This window comes from Semicossyphus pulcher, unplaced genomic scaffold, assembly GCF_022749685.1.
Source record: "Semicossyphus pulcher isolate SPU_LCO1_2020_fin unplaced genomic scaffold, fSemPul1.0.p SCAF_26, whole genome shotgun sequence".
Classification (NCBI taxonomy): domain Eukaryota; kingdom Metazoa; phylum Chordata; class Actinopteri; order Labriformes; family Labridae; genus Semicossyphus; species Semicossyphus pulcher.
The window spans coordinates 6,658,930-6,681,532 of record NW_027211700.1 but is presented as its reverse complement, the minus strand read 5'-3'; the positions used below and the strand labels follow the sequence as shown (position 1 = coordinate 6,681,532).

Below are 22,603 nucleotides of genomic sequence, written 5' to 3'. Positions count from 1 at the left end.
GTGGATGTGGGGTGGCTTAAGGTGGAATTATGTATGGACGTTTGAGGACTGAAAGGATAAAGATCAGAGAAGAGGTGAAGGTAATGGATAGGATGTGGACATGTGGAGGGCAAAAGTTAGGAGAGTTGAGGTTTTGAGTGTTTGCAAATCATGCTGACATGTTATATCTTTAATTTAGGGGATAAACAAGAAGGACAAAAGGATGTTAGTGCTGGAAAAGACTGACACAAGCCGCAAGGAGCTCTGGTCTGTGCTGTAAAGCATTAAAAGTTCTTTCCTTGCTTTGAGAATCCAGCTTGTGTGACAGATCACTGCGGCTGCAGCCTGAGGCCGCCATCAGAGTTAAACACATTAGCTGTGTCTCAGTTCAGGGGCTGCATCCTTCGCAGTACATGGTCTACAGAGGATGAGTCATTCGTAGCCTGTGTAAACCGCTAAGGCCGAACTGAAATGAGATGGTCTGGTCTGCGGAGGATTTGCATCACCAGCTGTTCCCGCCATTACCCTTGCGTCACCAAATGCCATTCCTGTCGCCCAGCAACAGGTAGCTAGCTGGCTAACTAGCTATCATAACTAACGTGATGCAACTTAACCTATTGTTGTAAACATAATTTGTTTCAAGGCCCCTTTCTGTTTGAAACCAAAAACTTTTTCATTTAAAGTCTATTCCTCGGCCGCTTAATAGTCCGCCATCTTGTTTGAATTGATACACAGTGAATCTCTGGATACTTTGGGGCGCGAATGATGCACCCTGTGGATCCTTCAAGGCCCGGGAAAAGGAGGATGCATGTCGGGCGCATCTGAATGAGGCTTTGAATCGGGACAGTCTTCGAGTTCCAGGAGTTCGTACCTTACACTAGTTTTGGCCATCAGTGGTGATAAGGAATGGCCTTCAACTGTCAGGAATCATCGGCATCATTATTGTCTCTTTGCTGAGCCAAGACTGCTTGTGTGTGTCTTTAATAGCTCATTATGTGTGATAGTAATCTGTGTTTATTGTCTCACAACAAACCTCCCTTTGGAGGAGTACCACAAGGCTCTTTGCTTGGTCCATTATTTTTTTTACAATTTTGATAATCATTACGATTACTTGAACACAGACTCATAATCATTTTTATGCAGATGATACAATCTTATATGCATATGCCTCTGAACAACCTCAAGCCTGTCTTTAACTTTATCAGACATCTCTGCATATGCTCGATATTGAACTTAATGCTGATATATCAAAGTGTGCTTTTTGTCAACAATCATACCATGAAAAAAATATACAATACATCTCCCTGACATCTGCAAATAATGACTGAAATTGAATAGTTCAGTCAGTAAATATCTTTGAATTTGGTCAGGTTGTAAAATTACTTTTAACCTTAACTGACACAGAATTAGAGGATAAAAATGAAATACTCTTGGACAGGAAAACCATAATACAGTCTGCTCCTCCTTTATTGGTTAAAACTTCAGCTTTGCATCCCGCTGGATGAATTTACACTTTGTAATTGGAAAATTTTTAGAGATGTCTGTGATTGTTTGTGGTGTTGTTTGTATGCGCTTGTGTGTGACACCTTGGGTTCTGTTGTGCGCCTAAATTATCACCTCCACTTTTCTTAGGTCGCTCTACTTTTGAGTTAAAAGTCCTTCATATGACTCCTTCTGGATTTATCAATATAGAAAACATTGATTTTATATGAAGGGAACTTTTTCGTTAAAATGTGCAAAATATGACAAATGATTAAATTGCTAACATCAAAGTTTTTTCCAGTTTGTGTCTAATAAATAAATGAAATGATACCTGGAGCTGTCTCATTGCAATCTGCAATTTTCCTGAGTGCAGTCTGCAGTTTTAATTAACGTTTTTCTAAGATATCAAGTACATTTATGCAAGCTAAAAAATGTGCAGACATGTTCCTTCAGCCTGTTCTTGTGTGCATTTCATCTATAGCCATAAAACCCTGCAAGATTACACAACTTAGACAGCTGACATAACTTTGCAAAAATAAAATGTTGTGTGTTCGACCAATCACAAATTTTAGCAACTGCAAAACCCCACCCCTAAAGTTCTTGTACTTTTGGAAAGTACTACCCCCAGAGCAGGAGGGACTTTTTCAGGAGGAAAACAATCCATCCATCCAACCATCCATTACCTTTACTGTGAGGTGACAGTGCCAACCCCTGTGCTTGGGAGTAATTTTAGACCCTTTACCTCTCCTCTTTTCTGCACACTCCACAGGTGGAATCAAACATACACAAACACATGACCAGTGACAAGTCTTACAAAAAACATTTTAATACTTTAACGGTATTTTCCAACATCCTTCAGAAATGTCTCAGCAGTCCGAGCAGCGCGGAGAAGGAGCCGAATGTTTGAAGAGTCCTTTGGCTGCAGCTCCCCTCACACGCCGCTGTGACAGACAAAAAATGTTCTAGAAATGCTTACAGAAGATTGTGTGTGTGTTTGTTTGTGTCTGTGTGTGTGTAGTAATGGCTTTCAGTGTAGTGTGTGTTGCTATGTGTGTGTATGTTATGTGTTGTTTGCGTGTAGAAAGGATCTAAGGTAATGGACACCTGTTGGCATCTTAAGGAGGTCAGTGGTACGAGAGCGAGGCAGACTGGAAGTCATTCATAGTGTTTAGCTTCATGCTGAGGAAGAGCACTAATATTTCACGTGAAGCTGCATCCGCCTGGAGTGGCACACATAAATATAAAAATAGAATAAAAAAAACTCAAAAATCAGCTTTAAATAAAGTGTGTGAGAAGGTGTGTGTGTGTGTCTTTGACAGTCAACGTGTGAAGGAAGACGGGGAGTAGTGAAGAAGGCGTGTTCACAGGATCCGGTCCCATCCAGTAACGTCCGTGTGCTGTCACAAAGTCCCGGGATAAATATTCATCTGTCTCTGCGATCTGGTCGACCTTCTTCCTGTGGTTCAGCAGGCATGATGGGAAGTGTAGTTTAAAGCATGTGTCTCACCCACAGGACACAGTGGAGACATTTGGAGAGGAGGAAGCACTTCTACTCTGACAGAGGTATGGCTTAAACCTGTGGGTCCAGACTGAAAGTGGTGTGTGTGTAATGTTTATGTCTTCTTGTGTGTGTGTGTGTTAGCGAGTGGAACAGCTACATTGAGGTCAGTGTCTTTCAGTGGGGAATGTAAACCTTCGGAGCAATGTGTCTTTTTCTTTAAATAGTGTTCTGTATGCGGTATTACACATACACAGCACACACACACGCGCATATATACTGTAACTCACCGCACACACTCACATATACACATTCACACAGTAATTCGTCCTCATACACGCATCCCAACTCCCCCCCCGCCCCAGCTAGTGTGCGTGTATGTCCAGTCCCTGGGCGAGGAGCGGCTCTGCGGGGTGTGCGTGTGGCGGCGGGTGGAGTAGCATGGGGTGGGGGTGTGGTCCCGGGTAAGGGTGGAGGGAGGGTCCCGGGTGGGGAGGGTAGCCCGGTTGGGACAGTAGAGCGCCGGGGTAGTCGCCCTGCAGAGAAGACATCCCCTGGAGACCTGGTGGAGGGACAAAGAGGGCACGTTTACATTTTCTGCCAAAGCAAACGGACGTCACAGCTGCCATAAAATAAACACACCGTTTATTTAAACATTTTGCAAATGCTTGCCTCATCTTTAAGGTCTTATACGGGCTTATTCGCTTCAAAGAGCCAGTTCATTGTGCAGAACTATAGTTACACTAAGGCAACAAGAACAACTAGAAATAGACGACCTAGGGAATTAAGAGAGAGCCTAAAATAAAGACAGAGCCTAGCCTTGGAAATGTGAATTTAGGATGTGACTAAAGGTAAACCAAACTTGCAAATTTCTGTAATGTATTTATGTCATTAAATGTATAGTTTAGTCATACTTTTTGAAGTATTGTATCGATGACATTAAGCACGAATGTATATCTTGCCCATGGGCTACAGCTCATATTTAACCCCCACATTTACACGCACATAAACATTTTTTTTGGTGTGTTTTTTTAAGATTATTTTTTTTAGCTTTTTCCTTTATTATATAGGACAAATGAAGAGAGACAGGAAATGTGGGGAGTAGAGAGTGGGGGGACGACATGCACCAGGTGACTGGCAGACCGGGAGTCGAGCCTGCGATCAGTGCGTCAGGGACTGTGGCCTCCGTACACGGGGCGCCTGCTCTACCAACTGAGCTAAACAAGCTCCCCTTAAAAACAATGTTTAAACTGACATGTTCATTAAAGTGCATTATTAAATTGTGCAATTGCAAATGAATTAAGAGAATAAAATGGAATATAATCTAGAGTTTGGCTCTATTGAAATTGGTCTGATACAATGTGCAGATGTTTGATGATGATTAATTGGCTTTTGGCAAAGCAAACTATCCTCATTCACATTATAACTATATAAAATTAAAGTGTGGAAGTAAGAATAATAAACAGTCCTCACTAAATCATGTTTGACCTGCAGAGAGCACAGAATTTAGAGGATCTCCATAAACTTTGCACCGCAGCTTCTAACTAAAGCTAAACTCTATCATTTCTATAATTTTCAAACCAATAAAAAACAGAAATTTAAACGTGCTTTCTTGCTATCCTAACCAAATAACAAATTGGTTTTAACGATTTGTTTTTCCTTAAGTAGATTCCATTGTGTTAAATTGTTTATTGCAAAAATCTGACAGCATTCAATTTGATCTGTAGCTTCTTCCAGGTCTTAAATATTTTATTCACTTTGTCCTAAAACTCAGACGGATATATTTTGTATTTAGGAAACGGTTACATCTCTGCAAAGCAAAATGAAGCTCCCCAGGTTTTTTATATGTTTGCGTCTGAAATGTGCTCATTGTCCTTTGTTTTGTAATAATTCTGTCAGAACTTGACAACATGAAAAGTTCCAGTCTTTTATGGTTAAATTACATCAAACGTAGATAGAGGAGTGGACAAGACGACAGAGTTTGAGTCACTCTGTCCTCATTTTCAAATATTTACGTTTCAACTATTTAATGAAAAACCACAGTGAGGAATAAACAGAGTATAACTATTTATATTTAAGATCCCTCAGTTTCAATATGCCCTTTAAAGCTATTTTCTTTTTGTTGAAAAAGGTACTCAGCAGTGTTTTCTGTGGACTTGAACCATGAGGAGGGTAATGTAGAGAATGTTTCTTATTAGCAACGAATTCAGTGAGAAGATCTAAACCAACAGAGTGATGGGACGACACGTTTGGCTTACCATGTGTTGCACACAGCTGATTCATAATGAAGGAGTAAATCCTAAAATAAAATAAACTACTAAATTAAAGAAACGGGCCGGTTTCACAAAGATGTTTTAGACTGGTCTGTAGTGAGATTTTAAGCCCCAAAAATGAGACACCTTACCCCCAGGCTAACTCAGCTCTAAGACCCATGTTACCATGGTAACAATCAGTGACACCTGCTTTCTACGGTCGGATTAACACTGTTTATGGCTGCATATCTGGTTGGTTTTGTTTTTTACTCTTGGCTGAATTTGCCAAGTACAATGCCCTTAAAACTGCTGGGGAAAACGGACCAGAATTCAATGCACCATAGTCCTGCTTAAGACGGTCAAGAAGTAAACTGCTTGGTGAAACGGATTAATTCAGACGTCTATCTGAAGTCTGACTATTTGTTATATACAAGCCGTAGTCAGAGTCTATCTTTGTGCGAGCGGCCCCTGGTCTGACAGGAAAGATTTAGTAAGCAAGTTTCTGCAAGTTATGAGTGCTGAGTGTCGACTGTGAAGTAATGGAACCATAGGCTATGTTATTTTAGCCATACTTTTTTGGACATTTTGGTAATAAATAATATTCAAATGATATCTGTTCCTTTCATTTCCTGAGTTGTGTATTATAGTTAAATTTTAAGAGGTATTCTGATCTCCAGAAACAGCTGTGAGTTGTGTTTTTTAGTACATTTAACCCAAACAGAAGTACAAAGTGCATTTGTTGAGGACAATTCATTGCAAATTAACATCCATTTAAGGACAGTGTATAGAGGATTGAGTGTGTGTTTATGGTAATGAAGGAAAATGTCACCAAGGCTCACATAACGTCAGTAGAATCATTTCATTATTTTTATCTTGATATTTTCTTGTTTTTGGCGGTTAAAAAAAAAGTGTATTTCAGACTGTCAGGATGTGAAAGTGAGCCCTCAAGGCTACCGTACCTGCTGTTCTGAGCCCGAGGTGAGCTTGTCCGTCCAGCCCGTAGCCCCCGAGTGCTGCCCCCTCTGGGCTGTAAGGACCACCCTGACCTGTAAGACGACACACCATCAGTCACAAATCTACAACACTGACACACACACACACTCATATACACACAGTTGTAAACACTGACCTGAGCGATTTGACTGGTCAATCATGGGCTGAACTATTCTCCTGCGGGCGTTGATGAACCTGCATGGGCGAGAGACATAAAGAAAGAATGTGTTCAGAGAGAGAGCGAGAGAGAGATGGACCAAGCCAACGTTTAATGGAGAAAAACCGACCGGGAGACTATTAACCTTTTTCAATTTTACAACCACTTAACCCTTTCAGAGGGCAGAGTAAATCAACGTTAGGGCAGAGCAGGCATTGATCGCCTTGTGATAATTGATTGATCTGCATTGATCGGGTCACTCTGTGTGTGTGTGTGTGCTGCTGCAGGGACACAAGTAAAATACGTGGACGTTATCAGGCTACAAAATCTATTGTTTAGCGTGTAACACACACTTCATGTTTCTGTTTGAACGTGTGTTTCTCTTATAAAACCTTTGGCTCAGATATTGAATGTTATGATCAGCAACATGTATCGTGTTCTGCCCTTGCAGATACAAGTGTGCGCGAGGAGTGAACAGGGGATTTGGGAGCAGTAAACCATCGGATTATTGGATATTGATTTGCTATTCTGTTTTATGAACATAGAGTGAGTGGATTTAGCTGCAGCTTCAGAAAATAATGCTTAGTGGGACATTTCGTCCCGGTTACAAGCTTCTTTCTAATAAAATAGATAATGGTCGTCTCCAAAAGTCTTGTAAAAGTGCTGTCTTTCATTTAACCGCCAAAAATATGCACTATAAAGATTTAGTAAGCAAAAAAAGTGAGGTGCAAAATATGGATGCTGTTCCTTCCTGCAGCATATCATGCCGATATGTTATTGACGAGGCAGCGGCAGCGTTGTTAAATTGAAAGTCGACGTGTTGCATTTAACATGACAGTTTAACTGATTATTGATAAGCCACAGGGCAAGAATTAGTGTATTGATCTGGAGTGCACTGACCAGTTGTTGACCTGTAAGATGGTCAGTCCCGTGTCCTGTGACAGCTGCTTCTTCTGCTCCTCAGACGGGTATGGGTGCTGGGAGAGGACACACAGAGTCAGGGTTACATTTGGATCAACAAGAGAATAATTTGAGACATAATGTAACTTCAGCTTCGGGCTACAATGAAACAATGTCTGTGAGAGAAACGTCAGAGTGAATACTGATGACCTTCCATCTGAATTCACATCTGCGCTCACATTTTCACCCTCGGCAACCCCGCGCGCTCCCTCTCCCTGTATTCCTCTGCAATAATTGGAGTGAAGCAACATTTGACCTGCCTCATTTAATAGCTAATTACCTCAGCAACAATTACTCACTCCATTTCTATCACATCCGTAGTTATTCAATAGCGAGCATATTCACATAATCACTTAATCCCCCGATTTTTCATTTAATTTAATTGACCTCCATTATACACCCCGCTCCCCTCTCTATCTATTCTCGTCTGCGACGTTTTGCTTCACGCTAAACCCTCTCTGTCAGTAATTATTCTCTCACGCAGATATACACAAGCTTTCTTTGTCTTGTTAAAGCTTTGCAGGACGGTTTTAATTGTGGTCCTGATTCAGTGTTTTAACAATTGAACTCTGTTGCGATAAGAACGTGAAAGAGCTCTCTCACCGACAGATGCTGGAAGAGCCACGCTCGCATGATGTTTGTGGCGACTTTGGGGAAGATCCCCCTCTTCTTGTTGTTCCTCCTGTCTCTGTCGGAGTCGTCCTCCTCTCCTGTGCTGGGGGACGCCATGCCTCCGTCCAGACCGTCGCCTGCAAGGATGCACGAAGCGTATCTCAAATGTTAGGTACAGTTTGACCAACTCATAATGCTGATTTTGAAGATGTACGGCATTCTTTTTTAGTGTTTCCTGCAGAAATTGATGAGTATTGACGTCAAGTAACATATTTTTTTGGAAAAATTATTACACTAATAATGAAAATTCAAAGGAAAAGTAACAGTAATTTACGCACTTGATATGCGTGGTCAACTGTATTTAAGCTGCAAGATTTCCGCTCTCTCCCTCTGCTCTGTTATTGCCACAGCTGCCCTGCAGCAGTACTGCACTCATATTTTCAGCCCCACCACCACCCCAGCATCCACCTGCAGGCTCCGAGTAGGGAGGTTTAAGATATTATCTCATCACTCCTCAAGTTTATGCACGTAAAATAAATCTGCGAGGAGTGATGAGGTCGGAGCCGAGACGTCAAACACAAGCTGCGTTCTGCTGCTGCAGTAAACATTTCAAACTATTACAAACAAGAGTTGTCTGACTGAACTTGCATAAGTTGCATTCTTCAAAAATACCTGTAATAGCACAGAAGTGTGCACACATTTGCATTCAGTTGATATGGACTATGTGGACTGATATAAAGGTTCAGTTTGTCAGGTGCGTGCACATTTTGCACACCTGTTTCCCTGCATATATCCTTGCTGTGCAGTGCAGCGTTTTCTCTGTTTGTCTGTGTTTGTGTGTGTCTGTGTGTGTGTGTTTGTACCTGTGTCGCTACAGTTGTCTGCCGTGCTGAGTGAAGGCAGGCCACAAGTGCCTGGTGTTCCCAGAGGAGTAGTGGCACATTCATCTGGCTCCCGTAACCACGATGCATTCTGCAGGGAGAGAGGCACGGAGCAGAGGTGTGAGGGAGATCGATTAGGAAGGTGGGGAATTCCCAGCAGGTGAGAGAACAGGGAGGCATGAAACACTGGGTCATTATTCAGACATCCAGTGGATACAGCTGGACAGATGAATGGTGAAGCCTCTCCTACAGGATTGCCACACAGCTGGTCTCACCTGCTCTGACAAGCTGGAGCAGGATCCAGTGAAGTCCTCCATGTCAGACTTGGAGCCGCCCTCCCGCTCGTCCAGGATCAGATCTGTGGGCATTTTGCCCTTCAGACAGGTGATGTAGCGATGGCAGAAGTTGTCACACAGGTCGTGCACCTATGGAAAAACACATTCATTAGTTCATACTGTGAACCACACTTCCAAACCAGTGTCTTAAACGGTCCAACTGTAGCAGCACTTTTAGGAGAGGTTCACTTTCAAGTCTCCTACAATGTCCAAGCATACGATTATAATGCTTTTTAGCAAAATATTGCACGCAAAAAGTCCATTAAATGTAAGATTGACCGTAAAGTGCTGCAATAAAACATTCCTACCAACCTTTTCTAACTCCAGCAAATGAAAGCGAAGAACCTGAATGGCCTGGATCATCTGTGGAGAGAAGAATCTGGGTTACTACATATCCCAAAATGCATTTGTGAAAAAGTGCATGTTTATTTAACTGTGACTTCAGTGTGCATCATACCAAGTTGTCCAGCTCAGGATTGGAAGAAAAAATGGGCTTCTCCGAACGGATCTGCGTCAGAAAACAAAGAAATTATAAGCAACCTGAAAACTTTCTTTGTCGCCCGTTCCCTGATTGGCTCTCCCGGCTGTCGCTCACCTGCTTTGCAAACGCTGCGATGTCGTCGTTGAAGGACTCAGAGGAGCAGACGTCGCTGTGATTGGTCATGCCGGGGAGGTGGGAGGTGGCTGAGAGGGAAGCGGAGTCTCGAGGGGAGCAGGTGGCGAGCTCGCACTTTTCAAACACTAAGGCCAGCAGTGGAAACAGTGGGTGACTGCACACACACACGCACGCACACAAGCACAAACACACACACACACACAAGGACACATATATATACAGTTAACATACTATACATAAACACAGTAACAGTTGACATAGCGAACACAGGATACATTCACAGGAGGTGTTACAGGAAACTTTATAGCACAGTATGTATGAAGCAGACAGCTGTAAACACGTCACATGTATTCTCATAGTCAGCACACAAACATGCTAATCTGCTATCTGTTGTTCAGCCTCTGACAGGCCACATTAATCACATCTATGCTTCAAACACACACATGCTTACCCATAGATCTGGTCTTTGTGGTGTTTGAGGGAGTCGGGGATGGGGGGTCCGTACTGTGGGGGAGGAAATTGCCTGACATCGTCCCCGTACCCCCCCACCGACATGGCCTCCGACCCTGAGTAGTGCACCAGCTCTTCATACTGAAACACAATTAGATGGAAAGACAGTAAACGTGAGACACGTTGGACATCTGTGCCTGTCTGACATCAAATCTTGGAGTGATTTTATTATGTGGCTGAGCTGTCAGGGGGCTTCAGAGACACGGCTTACTGACCCAGAGTCAGAGCTGCTGCTGTGCTGTTCAATCTGTTTGTGTCTGAACTCACTGCAACCTTATGTTGCATAGTGGTGTTTGTATTTTGGGCTGCATCTACAAGTAATTATTTTTATTGCTGATTCATTTGACAGTAATGTTCTTGATTTACACTGTGATCTTTAAAATGGTTTTAAAAGCCCATAAAAGCCCCAAGTGGACACAATCAAATAAGAGCTCTAACGATTAATCAATTAATCGATTGTTTCAGTGATTTTTCAAGCAAAATCTGTTGCTGTTTCTAGCTTCTGACATGTTAAGGATTGGCTGTTTTTTGTCATTTTGTGAATAAAAAGTCGTCATCAAGAATCAGTTTGGGCTCAGAAAAACTGTGATGAGCCTTTTTCACAACTTTCTGATTTTATAGATTAAACAATTAATCAATTATTCATTAAAATAGCCGTCAGATCAAAAGATAACTAATATAATCATTAGTCGCAGCTGAATTCAATTTGCTTGTTTTGACCATCTAACAGTCGATATGCAAATGATACTTTATTTACTATCATAGAAATCAAATAGTCCCATTCAAGGAGTTTAAAAAAAGCCCACATGACACAATCAAATAAGAGCTGTAACGATTAATCGATTAATCGATTGTATCAGTGATCTTTCAAGCAAAAACTATTGCTGGTTCCAGCTTCTTACAGGTAAGGATTTGCCGCTTTTTGTAATTTTGTTAATAAAAAGTTGCCATCGAGACCTCATTTGGGGATTAGTGAAACTGTGATGAGTCTTTTTCACAACGTTCTGATTTTATAGACTAAACAATTAATCATTAAAATAGCCGTCAGATCAAAAGATAACTAATATAATCATTAGTCGCAGCTGAATTCAATTTGCTTGTTTTGACCATCCAACAGTCGATATGCAAATGATACTTTATTTACTATCATATAAATCAAATATTCCCATTCAAGGAGTTTTTAAAAAGCCCACGACACAATCAAATAAGAGCTGTAACGATTAATCGATTAATCGATTGTTTCAGTGATTTTTCATGCAAGAACTATTAATGGTTCCAGCTTCTTACAGGTAAGGATCTGCTGCTTTTGTAAATTTGTTCATAAAAAGTCGTCATCAGTTAATCAATTAATCATTAAAATAGCCGTCAGATCAAAAGATAGCTAAAATAATCATAAGTCACAGTTGTTTGACCATCCAACAGTCGATATCCTAATGATATTTAATTTACTATTATGGAAATTAAAGAAAAAAAGGCAAATATTCCCATTCAAGGAGTCAATTAGTTGATCAACTAATGTGTTAATCAGATCTTACTGTATGTGCAAACATGCATGTGTATGGATTCTCTTGTCAGCAGGATTGTAGACACTTTAAACATTCTGAGCAAAACAAAAACCATTCTGTGAAATGTTTACAATGCCATACTGTGGCTGTATATTACTCCCAAGGTATGTGTGAGGGTGTGTGTGTGTTTATAGACCAATGTCACTGCAGTTTTGCAGTTTGCAGTTACTCCATGTGCATCCCCATTCCCTCATAGGAAAACCTTGATGATGCTCCCAAATATTCAACCTCTCTCTGCATTATGAAACCCTTTCGAGTGCACTTGTTTAACCTCAGAGATGCAGAGCAAGTGGAGATTTAAAAAAGCAGATTTTCTTGGTTCTCGAAAAGCAGAGGAGAAAAGATGAAGATGAGATCCTCGGAGGAAGAGAGTGAGCCTGCTAATATCTCCTCCTCCCTCCTAAACACAGACGAGACAGGAGCCGTGCTGAGACGTCCCTCACGACCCGCTGTGACAGCCTCGCTGGGGCCCGCTCACACACTCGGTGAATCAGACACACATATGGCACGCTGGCAGACACAATCCCACATGCATGCAGAGATACACCAAGAGACAGCAGCACTCACACACACACAGTGTCATGAATATACATGTGTGACTCCCCTGTTTCCGCCTCTCCTCTGTGTTACTGAGCTAATTTGTACTTCAGTGCAGCAGATCTGCTTCTGTTTGTCTCTCTGCTGGATTAAAGGGACTGCCGGCGCGGGGGCCACTGGGATCACAGACAGGCAGCACCTGCTAGGTGGCCTGGCCCGGGACACCTTTCACTTCAGTGTTATTTTAACCAAGCTGTAAAAGTTATGATCTGCTTAGCCTACTTTTTCCCCGGGCAGGCATCCACAAGAGGTCCAGATTTACTGCAGAAGTGTGTGACTCAACAGCAGGGACTACTTTATGTTCCTTGTTAAAAAAATCCAATAATCACATACACTTCTTAAAGCTGTTTGAGCTCTTAATTGCTCACATGCATCAAGTTTTTTGTTGAAATTTGAGATGATTTTTGTTGTTAGTGATGAGCTAGCAACAGTAAAACCAATATAAAAGTGATTATTCCTACATATTATCTCTTTGTAAACCTCATGGAAATCAATAAACGAGAAATCAAATTATTCCTCTCCAGGAGCAAGCACTGCCCTCCTTCAGTCCCCTCCACAGGACCCCTGGAGGTCTCCGGACCACTCTTTGGGAACCACTGTCCTAAATGGCTTATCAAATTGTTGTGTTTCAGAGTCCCATATGGCCACCGGGATCACAGAAAGCACCTGCTCTGAGGCCCTGCTCCGGGACACCTTCTAGTTTTTATGGAGGCCGGCTATTAACACAATCACCGCTATCGGATTGCGCGTCTCTTTTTACGCACGGCCCCTATCCGGTTTCTGCGCGTCAAGCGGATCAAAGCGCACAAGTCGAGATGACAAATTCCGCGAATTTCCCCCCTTTTTGAAAAAGTCACGGAGCTGGCAAACAGGCCTCAGACGGCAGGACAACATTTTCATTACAAGTTTTAATTATTATTTCAACAAGACCCTAACAGGCTGCTTCAGCTGGGAAGACAAATCCCCAGAGCCTGAAATCATGAAATGTAGAAATAACATAATTTAGCTTTGCAGTTCTGGATTTATGTGTGGCTGAAACATTAAGTGTGTTAAATTTAAAAGAGGAAATTGGGTGCACAGCTTCGTCTTACATTTCAGTCGCTCTTTAAAGTCTAATTAAATTGGTAAACCGCTTAAAAACTAGACGGGTGTATTGAACTTTTTACGCATCTCCATTCTTTTAAATTTCAAAAGTTATTATTTAAAAGAAATGCGTGAAAAGATAACCATGTTTATTCTAAGACTAATTCGTTAATTCCATTCATTTTCTCAGTGCGTCAATTTAGAAACTAATCGCGAATTCTGAATTAGTTTCAGGACTATTTTACCTTGATGACTTATTTAAATATCCAGCAAAAACCTTCATCGGTTTGCCTTAAGATTCTTTGTATTTTATGGAATTGAATAAACAAAACTGAGAGATATAAAAGTTGGAACAAACTTTCACAAACGGAGCGAGAAGTGACACTAAGGAAGATTTTAAAATCACGGTGCAGAAAATAAGTCACTCCTGCATTTCAAGTAGATAAAACTAATTAAACTGGACCTGTTGAGGATTTCAAATCGAGTTTTGCCATTAAAACTACAACTTTATAATCTCTTACATGGCCGCCACGTTTCCAGAAAACACGCGTTAAACCACCAAACTCCATTTGACTTTCCTGAGAAGACTTTTTGTCTATCGCACACACGCGTCCAGTGAAGACTTTACGTAACCTTTACGTACCAGAAAGTGCATTTATTTTATTCTTAAAAAACGGCTTTTAAATTTGGATTGCTGTTTTAAAGCCTGTCACTTGGTTCTGTGTGTGTGTGACTGTGTTGGGTGTTTGGACCTCTCTCCCTGCTCTGCGTCCACACAGCACTGATTTTCTGTCTGCACACTGTACATCTCTAATTGCTGTCTTCCACTCAGAGGTCTCAGTCCGCCTGCTGCCCGTCAGCCTCTGTCCGTTCCTCCACCACCACCGCCACCTCCACCTCCATGCCTCTGAATCAGTGTAGCAAAAAAACTGACCTACTTACCGACTTGAAGAGCTGCATCTCCTCTCCTCTGCCTCTCTTAATGACCTACTCTAACCCTGGTGTGCCATTCCTGCGCCTGACTGACATTCCGCAACAATAAATCCATATCATTCTAAGGAGAGGATTAAATATTACATCCTGACAGACAGCTCCACGTGAGAGATTGCTGACACCTACTCTGCAAGTTACACATAGCCTCCACTGAACATTTTACCATACAAATCAGGGATTTTTAAAGGTGGTCTTTCGAGTTGTTTCTTTGCAGTGCTGATAAATAAACATTCAGAAAAGTTTTTCAAGTATAAAATCGGATTCTAACTGTAAGGATTGTAATGCCCCTGCTTGTTTTCCCCTATAAGCATGAAGTCCATGCCAGTACAGTCCACTAGTCTGTTTCCAGTGGGCCTTGTGCTTTGCATGGCTGCTTAACCCGCAGATACCCAGCAGTGTGCAAAGAGGATTCCCAAACACATGCTTCCATTATGTTGCCTTTCTAATCACCTCTTCTCTTTCAAATCTGTTAACGCGGCCATAAGGCTTCTCTACATAATAAAGAAACTGCAGACCATACCCTCTTCTCCATGCGACTCGACAGCCAGTCCCACACCGGAGATGATGATGCGCGGCTCGGCTAGTCCAGCGAGCTTTGCTCCCTTCTTCTGTCCCTGGGGGTCCTGGGAATAAAAGTAAATACTTTTATTTAGAAATATTCATTTGCACTGGAGTTAAACACGATTAATGCAAAAAAAAATCTGCAAATATTCTATAAAAAACACAAGAATGTGCATGCAAACAGTCAAGACCTGCGTGCTGCCTCAGTGTGTGTGTGTGTGTGTGTGTGTGTGTGTGTTTACTCCGAGCCCATCGCGTTTTATGTTACAACATTATGATGGGACCGGAGATTTTATGGACGCTATTGTGATGAACGCTTAATGGTTTATAATACACTTAGCGGTAATAAAGCTCGCAGCCTATTAAATGCTGTATGGGCTAGTGCTGCTGAGTAGTATACAAGCCTCCAGTAAACGGTGTAAAATGTCCCACCGAGATGTAAATATCCGCCGTATCCAGTCCTGTTCGGCCCGTGTCCGGTCTAGTCCAGAGACTCGGTGAGAGAGAGAGAGAGAGTAGCGGCTTCCTGCAGCGCCTCGCCTCCGCCTGTGTGTGCCTCTTGCTCCGACTCGCGGCCGTGTGGATGCTCGGTGCTGCTGGAAGACAGACAGAAAGCGTCCCTTCTTTGCTTTTTGGCTCCTTGCGCTCGCTGTCCGCAGCAGCATACGGCGACAGGCTGGAGAGTGTCACGGCTGGGAGTGAGCGATGGTGTTTTCAGTCTCACGAGGAGAGAAGAAGAAGGAGGAGGAGGAGTGGTGATGGTGGTGGTGGTGGCGGTGTGCGGGGAGGTTTCGGAGGGTCAAAACGCGACGGGGTCTCTTGGCCCCCCTCCCTCAATCCCTCCTCCTCCTCTTCCTCCTTTACTCCACCTCCTCCTTATCACACACACAAAACACCAGAGAAGAAGAAGAAGACCCCCTCGATCGTTTTATCTCGGCTCTCCTTCGATGTGATATCGCTGCTCCATGATCTCTCCATCCTCCCCTCCTTTCTTCTCAGTTGTGCCGCAGCTGCGCTATAATCATCCCTGGATAACTCGGGTTAACAATCTTGATAACTCTGTCACCCTCAGTTGTAGCAGTGGAGTCTGTTAAACTCTGGACAATAAATTAAAGCGATAAGAAACGGTTGTGTTGGGTGTTAAAATTGATTTACGCACACAAAAAATATAAATGTGGCAGAGAATTTGCTCAAAACGTTTCATTAGGCATGATAAGATGATATTTTCTTAAAAAAGAGTTCATTTGAAGAGTATTGTAGCAAAAATAAAGACTAACCCTGACCCATAAATAAGGCCGAAGCGTGCTAGATGACAAGAAAGTTAGCGACTAATAGCTTCCAAAGTGTTTTATTGTTTCTGTGGACGGCCATTGTAGCTCACTCTTTTGACACGGCCCAAATGTCACCCTTTGGCCCTCTTTTGTTGATTGAGAGAGGTGAGAAAACAAAACCATTATTGTGACAAAGTTTAATTTTAACTCCAGTGAGAAAAAAAAGGCCCTTTCACGTGTTGGTGGAATATCAAAAACCCCTCAGTCTTGTGTTGTAAATGACGCCTCAGTAACATAATAATTATTCACGACGCTGCTCTTCCCCCGGTCCCGCTGTGAGGGGCCAACAGGCGGCTGCACTTCAATCAGCAGCGGCTTGGCGGGGAACAGCGGGGCCGGGGCAGGCGTCTCCGTGGGCGGCATGCGGTTTGACCGTGAGGGCGCTGCACCGGCCCTGCAGCCTGGGGGTCTTTTTAACTCCGCGGGGCGGCTGGTGTCCTACAGGGGTGATCACAGCCCTCAACCCCCTCCTACACTGAGCCGGTAATACAGCCATGAAGCGGCATCAATGGGCTGGAAAAGACGATCCAAGGCTTGTTTTGTTTTGTTAACAGGCTGAATGAAAGGGATTAACACTGAAAATGTGGCAACATCTGAGGCATGCATGTCTACAGGGATTTATTTCCTCATCTCTCTCTCTCTCTGTTGAATTCAATTGAATGTTTTTGCCAACAATGACACCTCTTTATTTCTTTTCTTTCAGGTCTATTCAACTTGTTGCTTTGATTGCACCATAAATCTTTGATCACATTTATCTAACAGACTATTATCTTAACATGTAGATTACACTCATTACCATCACAAACACTAAAGGATCTGTCATTTTATCACATCTCCCGGTGTTGGTGGGAAAACACCTACTTTTTTTCACATCACATGTTAATGAGAGCACATTCTGTTAGGCCTGTGCTGAGAGGTAACAGTAGCAGGGTGTGTTACAGAAGGCAGATACCTTATAAGAACACAAATAAAGACACAACAAGTATTTATTTAAGTTCACATCATAAAACAATAAAAATGGGAACAAATACATGTAGGGAAAAACTCCTGAAGATCCCAGGCCCTCTTTAAGAGCTCAAAAAAACACACTTCATGTTCTTTTATCAATGGATTTGCTCACGGATGGATTATCACCACCACGGGCCCTGGGCACAAACTCGCCACGGGCCCCTAAACAAACACAAATAAGCCTATAGTACATGCACACCGCGTCGCCACCACATGTCTCAGCTGTGCAGTCTTCCTGTGACCTTAGGCTTGCTGTGGAGGCTTTATAGCATCCAGGTCATTCCCTGGTTGGCGGCGCTGCATTAGCATCCAGGCACCCCTCGGAAGGTAGCGCTGTAGCACCGTCCCCCCCTGCTCAAAGTATCACAATCACCTTCCACTTGTTTTTTTGTTGAAAAATGTCGAAATTGAGGGTCTTTGATGCACGCAAGCAGCATCTTTAGCATCTCTGTCTTTCTTTAGTTTGCGTTTTCAACCCGCTGAGCGTATGTTTCTCCATCATTCTTACAGCTGTTACGGCTGAATGTGTGTCCCGCACTGTTTGTCCCTTTTGCCTTTCTGTTGTGTCTTCCCACCTCTTCCCTGCTGATTGCAGAACGAGGTTCACCTGCTCTTGGGCGCTTAAAACCCCCAGACGTGGCATCTGAAGAGAGAAGCTTCTGGCGTGGGGACTGCGGTGGTTCTGCCTCTCAGACTGGGATTTTGTGTTTGTTGTGTTCTAGCTGCTTGTGTTGGCCGTCAGTTAATAATTTGGTTGTGTCATTTCATAAATCCCATGTATTTGTAAGGAGTTCACATGGCTATATGTGGGCCAATTGTGGATAGTTGTTAGCCCCATAGGGCCGCCTTAGGATGGGGCGTAACAACGGCCACAGGCCCCCCATTAGCTTATCGCCTGGGCATGTGCCCACTCAGCCCATGCGGTAATTCATCTGTGGTTTTTCTTTAGAGAAGTGTTTCTAAATAAGATTTCAAACTGATTTGATGTTATAAGAGTCTGTGAGAGAAAATGAAGCATTGCTTCTGTTTGCTGTTTCAGAAATCTCATCTGTAAGTCCTGGTGATTTTCAAAGTGCTTTATATGTTTGTGGGTTGAGTTGACAGTACTTCTAATACAGCACTAACCTTTTGTTGGCGGTTATCAGAAAGTTTAATCAACAGAGGTCAGGGGAATTAAAGTTGTACAGAGGATAAAATATTGTACCTTTTAACCTGTATGAATGACACACAACATGTCATTGTTTTACTATATTTACAACTCTTTTTCCTTTCACATCAATCACATTTGCAAGCCCAGTTTGTGGCAAAAAGCGTCTTTATGAGTTCAATACTTTGCATTGCTTTATTAGTTTTCATAAGGTCTGAAAGAGCAAAAGAAACAAAGAGAGTTTTTACAAATAGAGCAGGGCGTGTGGGACCCCAAACAATCAGGAAGTAATGCCAAATTTCTGCTCCTGTACAAAAACAACTGTTGATGCCTGTTAAAGATTTCCCTCGTATCATTGTGTTTAAAATGAGCATCATGTTTTCAGCTGCATATTCCCTGCGTGCTCTCATTTACTCTCAGGTGAATTCCGCCTGACACGGCTCCCTCCCCGTTGTAACAAACAGCCTCCTCTCCTGCACCGCACAGCTGAATATCCGTCAGCCAGGTTCACTGTGGGACCATTCTGCATGTCAAGGCTGCTGCAGTTATTTGTCACTGCCTGTCAATGCTCGAGTGCTCGCTCCTCTGCACCCACCAAGGCCTGTTGAGTGTGTGTGTGTGTGTGTGCGCTCGGACAAGAATGTGTTTGTGTTCAGGACAGCGCACACAGCAGTATGTAGGTGTTTGAACGTGCAGGGATATGGGTGCTTAGTTGCAGTTGTGACGATGAACGACACGTGTAACTAAGATTGTTTTGCTGCAAGATGGTCTTTTAATCTTCCTGTATAACAGCAGAAATAGAGTTATAATGTCGTGAAACTCTGACTAGATTGCAAACAAAAGATGGCAGACTTGCACTGGAGGTCGTGCTGCTGTGCTGAATATCAGTAGGAAAAAGTAAACAGCAACGAAGACTGTTATTGTGTATAATGAATCATTCATTTGGCTCCAAGTAGTTCTGCAACTCACAGCAACACTTAAACCTTTGCCTGCACTCTCAGTTTGTCTACCTGTTAAAGTTCTGGTTATTTAAAGACATATGTCCATCTTTTTGATGCAAAATTTGCCACAACCTAGACGACTGTTTGCTCTAATATTAATTATGAGACATTTTTTTAATCAATTTTATTTCTAACACCTGAGGCGGAGTAATACATATAGTTAAAAGACCCAGTGCTGGGGCGCTGGGTCAGTCAGTACAGCAGGCGCCACAGCAGCAAAGTCCTCACTGCATCTGCCACTGGTTTGACCCTGACCTCGGCCTTTTTGTGCATGTCGTCTTCACCTTCTCCTCCCCACATTTCCTGTCTATCTTCAGCTACAATATCAATAAGGGCAAAAGAGCCAGTGCTGTACTCTATGTCAGCTCTCGTGGAATGCCTCTTGTCCGATCGACTACTCGGTCTGACCTAAGTGTTGTAGAAACAGAAATATAGCATTGCCATCTGTTGACCCTGTACAAATGGTACTGCATCATCTGCAAGGTGAAAAACACCTCTACAAGCTGCTGCCGCCCTCACCGATCCACAAACTCCAGTTAACTTAACTCCACCAGAGAGATGGAGGGAGGTGGGAAGGCCACCCAGCCTTGTTGACTTCGGTGACTCTGCCATTAAGGAAATATGGCTGCCGTGACCTCTGGCAAACCGCACACAAGCACCTAAAAACATCAGAGAGCCGTGAGCCTCCAGCGCCTGCATGAGAGCGAGGGAGCGAGGCGACGGAGGGAGTGAGAGGATGAGGGGAAAGAAACAGAGAGGGGTAAAAGTAGTCGGGGGGTGCAGAGTGCATTTTTATGAGCCTGTGCCTCTCTAGTTTCTGGGTCGTCTGGACTATGGACATAAATTTTCACCCCCTCCCTCCATCTCTCCCTCCGTCTTTGCTGCTTTCTCCTGGCGCGCTCGCCAAGCAAATCCACGCTTATCTGCTCTTGCAGCCTCTTTTAAAACTTTCCTCCCAGCTTCTGTCCTCCTCCTCCACCCTCATCATCTCTTTCTCCTTTATGTCCCTCCTGTTTCTACCTGTTTGGGCCTCTCGTTTAGCTCCACCACCTCTCCACCCGCCATCCTTCTGCTTCTCCTCTCCGCCTGTTTTGTTTATAGTAAGCCAACACTACCTTTTTCCCCTTCTGTTATTTTCTTCTTCTCCTTCTCCATCCCTCCACCTCCTCCTCCCCCCTCTTATAGATGGAGATTAACTGGGGAGCGCAGCCCCATCCGTCCTTGCGACTGTTTGTTGTTAAGGAGATGGATGGAGGCTCCCTCTGCCAGCCCCACGCAGCCGCAATTACACCAGCCGCCATGATGGATGGAGGGGAGGGAAAAGGGGGGAGGTGGGGTTGGAGAGAGGGAGACACAGAGAGGGGCATCTATCACGCCCCTTAATCTACCTGTCACTGCAAGGGCTTGGATGGAGGGGAGGGGGGTGTACAAGGGGAGGAGGTGGGGAGGCTTCACTCTGACGGATGGTCAACAGTTTATTTCTTTTCTTTCCCCTGAATTTGTTTCTTTGCTTTTTGGAGAATCAGGCCGGCAGTGACTGCGCTCATTAAATGTCCTGATCACTCCGATTGATTCCCCGAGCTTATTGGATTCTGTTGAACATGTGTGTGTGCGTGTGTGTGTGTGTGTGTGTTTCTGTTTTTGACAGACATCAACATTAGCAAAAAAGGAAGAAGCATGCTGCCTGGACTGAAGCCCTCCTGCTGGCCAGAATAGACACAGGAAACATTGTTTTACCTTTTGAATGATCTCTAATACAAATCATTTCATCTTACCTCCCTGGCAGGACACGTGTTGAGGATGCACCTCATGAGTTAAGGGCTTGTGTTCGATTCTAACCCCAGCCCTTTGCTTTAGTCGTTCCCTCAATCTTTCTTGCCCAAAAAACACGGCAAAAAATGCAGAAAAATTAAATCTAAAGAAAGAAACATCTAATTTTACAGCATTATTAAAGGTGCAGTACGCCTAATTTGAAGGATTAACTAAAGGCCTTGTAACCCTGATGTGACCGTGTGCCTTAACCTATAAGTTTAGAGGAGCTGCTGGTAACAGGCCCAAGTTAATAACTGTCACTTTAAACACTTCAGTTCAGAACCAACTGAAAAAGATGATTTATAGAAAAGCATCAAGCAGTCCGATTGAATCTGCATGATCTCTGTACACCTGCAGGTCTAACTCTGCAGAATTAAAGGGGACATATTTCTCAATGTTCTCAGTGTTTTTGTGAATCATGTTGGTAAAATGTGTGTCGTTTTAAAAATTGTAAACATATTCAAATTAATTATTTTTCGGAGCCTCTCCGTCCTCCTGAAACGAACAAGTCGTTTTACCATTCAAAGGCCAGACCTTAGCCACGACTGGCTGACAGCATTCGTAGTGACCGGTGCACTGCACTGTCACTCCAAAGTTGTAGAAAACATGTTCTGCTCTCGGATCGGTTATTCGGCCTCATATGTACGAGCCAGAATCACCAGGAGGTATCGGAATGGTAAGTTGGAATCTTGACTCGACTACGAGCAAGAAGGCAGCCTGAGGTGAAAGACGGTGAATGACGATTGGTCGATTTCAGCGACAGCAAGGTTCTACGTAGAAACCTGCAGCCGTTCTGAACGGCCCATTTCAGAGGCGACCTTTTTAAACATGTAAACTCTGGAAAAACACGGAATTATGCAGTTTTCGCTTTTTCACTGTGAACAATAAACACCCAAAAATGTGAAACCAACGCACGATATGAGAATATCCATTTAAAAGATATGGCCCCTTTAGCACTGCTTTTTATGTTACCTGAAGGCTTTTTCTTGCCAGTAAATCCAGTGTTTTTTTATGTTGTTGAAATGAAATGTCTGTGGCTTGATCAGAAACATGATTCATCTCTGTAATGTTGAACAAAACACCAAAGTCAATGGTAATCAGCCCCTGTGTGTTAATCTAGCAGGATTATTTACCCGTTATCTTGAAAGAGCTGAAAATTTTGACAACTCAAATTTCAGATTTTACTCCAAAAAAATGTAAATCTCTCAGACTAGTAACAACTTCTAGGTA

At 43.1% G+C, this 22,603-nt stretch overlaps 1 protein-coding gene across 1 annotated transcript; it reads right to left on the bottom strand.

Moving 5' to 3' along the window:
• Positions 1 to 2,323: 2,323 nt before the first annotated feature.
• On the bottom strand, positions 2,324 to 15,045 carry meis3 (myeloid ecotropic viral integration site 3). The gene is made up of 12 exons (XM_069676572.1): positions 15,034 to 15,045; positions 10,217 to 10,356; positions 9,745 to 9,919; positions 9,607 to 9,657; positions 9,462 to 9,512; positions 9,090 to 9,239; positions 8,797 to 8,905; positions 7,925 to 8,070; positions 7,262 to 7,338; positions 6,341 to 6,399; positions 6,171 to 6,257; positions 2,324 to 3,521 (listed from the first exon to the last, which is right to left on the bottom strand). Exons 1-12 carry the CDS (start codon positions 15,043 to 15,045, stop codon positions 3,325 to 3,327), a joined length of 1,254 nt encoding a protein of 417 aa, XP_069532673.1. The 3' UTR covers positions 2,324 to 3,324.
• Between the last annotated feature and the right edge of the window lie 7,558 nt (positions 15,046 to 22,603).

Bases quoted from the DNA above. Each gene is read 5' to 3' on its own strand.
- meis3 (XM_069676572.1), bottom strand. The intron at 8,071-8,796 runs GTACAAACACAC...GCATCCTTGCAG, and splicing joins AGACAACTGTAGCGACACAG to GCGACGGTCTGGACGGAGGC. The intron at 3,522-6,170 runs GTACGGTAGCCT...TCCCTCCACCAG, and splicing joins CCTCGGGCTCAGAACAGCAG to GTCTCCAGGGGATGTCTTCT.